At 61.9% G+C, this 6622-nt stretch overlaps 1 protein-coding gene across 1 annotated transcript in view; it reads left to right on the top strand.

Moving 5' to 3' along the window:
- The first annotated feature begins 971 nt into the window (after positions 1-971).
- PKP1 (plakophilin 1) overlaps positions 972-6622 on the top strand; it is a 41250-nt gene continuing 35599 nt past the window's right edge. Inside the window, exon 1 of the mRNA XM_082832476.1 lies at positions 972-1253. Within this exon, the coding sequence (XP_082688602.1) occupies positions 1052-1253 (202 nt within the window). The 5' untranslated portion in view covers positions 972-1051. The remainder of the gene's footprint in view (positions 1254-6622) is intronic.

Below are 6622 nucleotides of genomic sequence, written 5' to 3'. Positions count from 1 at the left end.
GGTTCCCTGGCGCCGGCTACCTCGGGGCCTGCGGACAAAGCTACAAGAATGAAACATCGCTACACACGCCCCAGGGAGTGTGGGAGAACGCACACGACGTCCTAGGATAATAAGTCCACAGCCGGCTAGTTTTAAGGGGTAGGCTACCTTACGGTTTTTCGGTAAGGATCTGGGTAGGATTCAAATCAGACTTAATTTACCTTAAATTGGCTAGTCTTCATTTACTCATCCGTTAAAACATAATTTTTATTGAGCCCCGAAGATGTACCAGGCACCCATTTCAGGGGCTAAGTCTGGACTTTCAGAGACACCCACTGTTCAGCTGGTGCTTCCCCTGGCAGGCCCATGCCCTGGGGGGTGGGCACTACTTTGTGGTTTTCCATCTGAAGTCTCATCCTGCTGTGGGCTTCAGGCCCTCACCCCCTCCCTGCAGGTTGGACCGGGCTGTGCTCCTTGCCGTCAGCCTGGGAGCCCCCATCCACAGGGCGGGTCTCCGCAGTGACCTCTGCACGGAGGCAGATGGGCATCTGGCTGTGCAGGGGGCCCAGTCAAGAAAGACTCCTTTTTCCTAGAGAGAAGTCTCCCTCAGTCCCGAGCTGAGCACGCACTCTATCCCTGAGCGCGCAGGACCGCCGGGACAGAGGGCGACGCCCCGGCGGAGGCCTCACCTCGGCAGGTCGCGGGGAGAGGGAAGGGGGACAAAGGAAGAGAGAGCACGGTCCAGGCTCGGGACTTGAAGCCCTGCCCCCAGAGCGCCCGGCCCGCAGCTCAGCGCCCGGGGCTCCGCTGGAGCGGCCGCGGCGGGGAGGGGGCGGCGCCGGGCGGGGCGGTATATCCAGCGCGGCGAAGGGCGGGCCCGCCAGTGCCTGGGCCAGGACGCGCCGGGTGGAAGTGCCGGGAGCAGCAGCCAGGAGCCGTCACGCGCGTGGTCGTCGCTCTATGGGCACAGGGAGCCTCTGAGCACGAGAAGACCCCGTTGCCTACCCGCACGTCGCGAGCCCCGCACCTCGCACCTTGCCGCTCGCCTTCCGGGCCCGCGCCCCGCGCCGCCATGAACCACTCGCCGCTCAAGACCGCCCTGGCCTACGAATGCTTCCAGGACCAGGACAACTCGACGCTGGCCCTGCCGTCGGACCTGAAGATAAAGACCGGCACGTCGGGCCAGCAGCGCGTGCAGGAGCAGGTGATGATGACCGTCAAGCGGCAGAAGCCCAAGACTTCCCAGTCGTCCACCCCGAGCCACTCCATCCGAGGTAAAGGCCGGATGCGCGCGTGGCCGGGCGGCGGGGCGCGGGGCGCGCGCAGACCCCAGCAGCGCTCCCCTCCGCCGCCGGGTCTACTGTGCAGCCGCCGCTGGGCGGCGCGCTCACGGTGTTGGGGGGTGGGGGCGCGGTGGGAGACGCAGTCAGGGCCGTTCTCGGGGCCCAGGGCTTTCTCTTCCCCGGCCTGCTCCGGGGAACTGTCTCCGCGTCCTGTCTTACCCGGTCGCCCGGGGTCGTGCGCCTCCCTCACCCCGCCCCATCTTGCCCGGACTTAGCTGCGGGATCTCAGTGGCTGGGGGGGTCCGGGGGGAGGGCGGTGCGTGGCTGCCCGACGGGCAGGGAGTCACGGAGACCCGAGTGGAGGCCCAGGAGGGGCGGGCGGCCGGGGAGGTGGCTCAGGGAGCAGACAAGCCCTTGTGACTGCGCGGCGTGGTAGCGGCAGCCTCGCACCTGGAAGAGGCATGTGTGGTTCCAAGGTCGCCCCGGGCCAGTGCGGACCCTGGGGACTGAGGCCGGGAAGGGGACCAGGATGCCCTCTTTCCCGTGGCTGAGAGAAACCCACTTTCCTACGGGATTCGCCCTGACCCACTCAGCTTGCCTAGAAACAAGTGTCTTAGGGGCAACCAGGGAATTCGGTGGCCAAGGTTGGGAATGCCCCGCCCTCGACCCCCCGCCTTGCTGGGCCCTCGTGGTGGGCACTTGTCCATCTAGGTGCCGGCCTGGCCAGCCCTCTCCCCTCCACGGTAAGCTCCCCCACCTGGGGGCGGCCAGGAGAGAGGGGTAGGACCCCTGAAACGCAAGGAGGAAGGTATGATACCTGACAGGGCCCTTTGCGGAGGATTTTTAGACCAAACGCTTTCATACAAACAATTCCCAGTGAGAAATACACACGGATCAGGGTACCTTCTATTTACTTATTTAAATGCCAATAAAGACGCTGCAGACTGCAAACAGTACAGGTCATCCGAGATTTACTTATTGAAAAAAAGAGATACAGTGATCAAGTCAGGTGTTCACGAGACAGCGGGGAGAAGGAGGGTAGGAAGAGGGGGGGACGAAGGAGATGAATCCTCACCGATTCTCCCACACACGCGTGCGTACGTGCGCGCGCACACACATACACACACCAGCTCACGATTTCAACCTCTGTGCCCCCGCCCAAGTGGCCCCCGTGTAGAGCTGAGGGGCAGAAAGTGGCTGGCGGAGAACTCCCCTGCACCCCAAACCCAAAGGTCTGTGCGGCTGTGCCCCCTACTCCTCTCCTTCCAGACCCCCACTCGAGGTCACAGCCTCCAGAGCGCCTGCCCCCTTCCCTTTTGTTTGGTAGCTGCTTCCAGCCTTATTTGGAAGTAGGTTTGGGAAACAAAGTGCCCTTCCTGGCCACAGCCCAGTCGCAGCTCAAGCCACCTCCTCTCTCCCTTGCTGCAGACTCACCTGTCCCCATCCCGCTCCCACTCCGTCCCAGGCCTGAGCTGGAGGCTCGCAGCTCCAGCAAAGTCTCAGACCAGCCCCGGTGCCCCAGACACCCCCTCTGATCCCCCCATGGGGCGCTGGCTGGGCACTGTGCCCCTGGCCTCTCTCTTTGTGGGTGACACATCCATCCCTCTTCTCTCCACTTCTCCATCCCAAGGTCCTCCGGGGGCGTCAGCAGGCAGGGGCGGACTCTGATGGCTAGTGCGTCCCTCTCTGAGGGCTGACCCTGGAGGCATGTCCCCTCTACCCCTGGCTCTGACCAGTTTCCCCAGCGGCACTGTAGCTGGGAGAGGCCGTCAGGCCACCTGCAGCTGGTGTTTCTGGTTTATCCGGCTTTGTCTCTTTGCCAGCGCCGCCCAGGCGTCCCCCGTTTGCTCTGTGACTGCCTCTCCCCGCTTTGGTCCTTCTCTGTCCTGTTGGTTTCACTCCATGTGTCTGCTCTGGTCCCCGGAGGGGTGATTGGCGGCTGTGAAAGGACCACGCCCCAGGCCATCCCCCTCGCCCCCTGCACAGACTCGAATTCTCTTTCAGTTGCCCTAGAGAGAAGAGCAGGTTTCTCTGGGGTCTTTGATTCTCCCGGGCCCCCGCCCTGAAGAAGGCCAGGTGCGCCCCACTGACCGCAGAGGAGCTGCCTCTCCCTGTAGCCCTGTAGGACAGTCAGGGGTCAGCCACCCAAGATCCTGGCAGTAGGAGTGTCTTTTGTCCGGAGCCAGCCCGTAGGGCTGCCTTCCATCCTGTCAGGGAGGGGCCTTGAGCCGCCCGAGGGCTGGGTGTGGGACCACGTGGGAGAAGCCTGGCGTGAACGCCTTCTCTGCCGTGCCCTCCCCAAAACAGGCCCGGACGCATGGCCCACCCTGTCAGGCAGTCCCCGGTTAGGGAGCGGTTCTCTGGGGCCTGGAGACCCTGCAGGAGGAGGCTGCTCGGGACCCGCCCACCCATCTTCTCCTGAATGGGGCCTCTGAGCATTGCTGCGCACGCTTCCCGAGGGTCCCTGTGGGCAGCGGGAGGAACCCGGGGACGTGGCTGCCCAGCCGGAGATCAGGGCTGGGAAACATGACCTCCTTGCAGCAGGCGGGGAGCCGCTGCGGGGTGGACCGTGGGGCGAGGGACTGGTGCGCTGTCGTCTGGCCCGAGCGGAAACACTGCCATTTTCATGCCCTTAATGCTCCGCTTGGAATCTCTTCCTAAAGCTGAACCCAAATCTCCTCTGGTCCAAGTCCGAAGCCGCCGCTGCCACACACACGCACACACGCACACACACATACATACACACACGTACACACACACAGACACACACATACACTCACACACACATACACTCTCACACACACACACACACACAGCTCGGTGGAACCAGCTGCCTTCCACACAGCACTCCAGGGAGTCCTAACCCACGCGCCCTGCGCACTGCCCCGGGAGCCATTGTCAGCCTTGGGCCCGAAGGTTCTGTCTCCATTCTTCTCAGAAGCACCATTTCCCACCTGTGATGGTCAGAGGTGGGGGTGGGGTGCGCTGGGCAGGTGTCCTGCTCCCCAGGGCCCTCCTGGGGGCAGGCTTGTGCCCAGGGGAGCCAAGACCCTGTCTTAGGGCCCCGCTGGCCGGCTCCCTGGATTCATGGGGGGCTGTGTCTCGGCGTGACCCTCCACCCGGGGAGGTTCTGCTGTCTCTACTCTCCTGGAAGGTGTCCTGCCCTGACCACAGGCTGGGCACAGGTGTCTCTTCTGGGGTTATTTCCTCGGGACCAAAGCTGAGACGGGAGGAGGTACGTGGTGTCTGTGCTTAGGCCTGCCCCAGCAGGGAGACATCCTAGTTAAACTTCAAGCAGACCAGTTCTCATTTCTTCACAATGCCTCCTCTAGGAGCTGAGGGCTTAGCCAGGATTTCCACCGGCCTGTTACAACACATGCAAAAATGCCGAGTATTCCGGGGTGTTCCCCCCCCATCCTGCTCCTTTGCTAAGCTCATTGACAGAGATTAGAAAACAAATAAACAGAACAAAAGAAATTCCTCTCCCCACACACGGAATTGTAAATATCAATAAGCCACTTGTTCTAGGTTTAAAACTCTGGGAGCTACGTCTGCGATAGGGTGTGACCCGTAGAAGTTACGTGATGTTTGAACAAAACAAAATGGAGGACTGTTTTCCATGGAAGGTAGCCTCATGTGAGGCTGTTTGTAGGCACACGCCACACAGGCACGCATGTATGGACACGTATACCCACTGCTGTGCACACACACACGTGTCCTCACGCACACGCGCATTCACACGCGGCCCGCCTCGTGGCGGCTTGTGCAGCAGCAGGAGTCCCACTGGTGTCAGGAGGCTTGAGTTCTCTCTGATCTGTTGCCAGCTGCTGTGTGATCTCGGGCAAGTGGCTGCCCCTCTCTGGGTCTGTGCAACTGTAAGAGGTGGGGTGAGATCATCTCCAGATATTTCACTGGAAATAGATGTATAACTCACTGCCTCTGCAGACCGTTTCCCCAGACCATCTGCAGCTGCAAAAAAAGCTCCTCCCCTCGAGACACGGCCCTCACGGTTTCCTTCCAGGAAGCATCAGATGCCCAAAAACTATCCCCCAAAGCACTGTCCTTAAGCGTGGTTACACGTCGGAAGAGTCTGGGAATTTCCCGCCCCCAGAGGTTCTGGTTCAGTTAGTATGGGGACAGCGCGGGCATGTGGACTGTTAAGGGCTCCCAGGAGGTTCTGAGATGCAGCAAAGTTCTGGCCCTCACGCGCCCTCACACAGAGACCCCCTGTGGGGACCACCCCGTCACAGGCACACACCTCTACACACACACAGGGACGGGCATCTAGTGTGGCAGTTGCTGGTGACGATGCTTTACCCTGGACCCCCCTCGGGGAGCTGAGCCCAGGCCCCAGCACGCTTCTGCCCTCAGTTCAGCACTTAGGCTTAGTGGTGGCCACACACAGGTCGTGAGGAGGAAAAGCAGGTTTCCAGCAGAGCTGGGTTTGAACACACCCCGGTGTGCTTTGGTGTTTCCGTTCTGTACACGTGCCCAGGAAAGGGCAGCGACTGCGCCAGCGTGTCAGGTGGGGTTGAGCTGAACTCCTCCCCTCCAGGACAGGGCGGCGTGTCCACGAGCGCCCCACTGGCCTGGGTGGAGGGCAGAACATCCCCTGTGATGTTCGAGGGGCAGGAGCCGGGCTGCGGGACAGTCCGGGGTCCCAGACATCTCCGTGCCCTCTTCCGACAGTTCTCCTTATTGTCTAACTTAAATTCCTCTTGCTGTGGGCCTCACCCTGCTGGGCACCCTGGATGGGACGGATTTAGGGGGTGAAGTAAAGGCGTTTCTGAGGCCGAGAGGCAGTGGGCTTCCTTTCTGAAGCTTTCTGTGCTAAGGAACAGATGTAAGTGCAGAAGCAGCTAGAAGAGGCAGGAACCTTGTGAGAGGCAGGTTCACAGACATCCCTCTCTGGGAGGGCCTGTGGCTAGCAGGGACGGGGGTGTGGGGAGACTGGGGTGGAGGAGAGGCGTTTCGGGCAACCTCTGCCCCTGGGGCAGCCCTTTGGCCAGGCTGGCCGGTGTCCCGAGGGCCTTCTCCAGGTGGAGTCTGGTCCTGGGTCGGGGTGGGTGGAGAGCGCCCCCAGCAGACACACACAGAATGTACAGCACGGAGTGCGTCGAGCAGGCAGCCCAGGTGCTGACAGGCTCCCAGGGCGAGTTGGGGCGCCGGGGTGGGGTGGGTCTTCTCCAGGAGGAGCTCGTTTTGTGCAGGGTTTGGGCTCCAGGGAGAGGCCTGCCTGAGAAGGAGAGCAGGAATGTTTCAGGCGTGGCGGGCGCGACCCATGGAATGCTTGGGGGTGGAAGGGTGAGTCATCCCTGCGAAGGTTGACCCGTCCCAGTGGGGGAGGAATCCCGGGGGTC

The sequence above is a fragment of the Leucopleurus acutus genome (genome assembly GCF_964270905.1).
Source record: "Leucopleurus acutus genome assembly, chromosome: 2".
Taxonomy (NCBI): Eukaryota; Metazoa; Chordata; class Mammalia; order Artiodactyla; family Delphinidae; genus Leucopleurus; species Leucopleurus acutus.
Note: the sequence above shows the minus strand (reverse complement) of the source record. Positions and strands in the feature narration are given on the sequence as shown.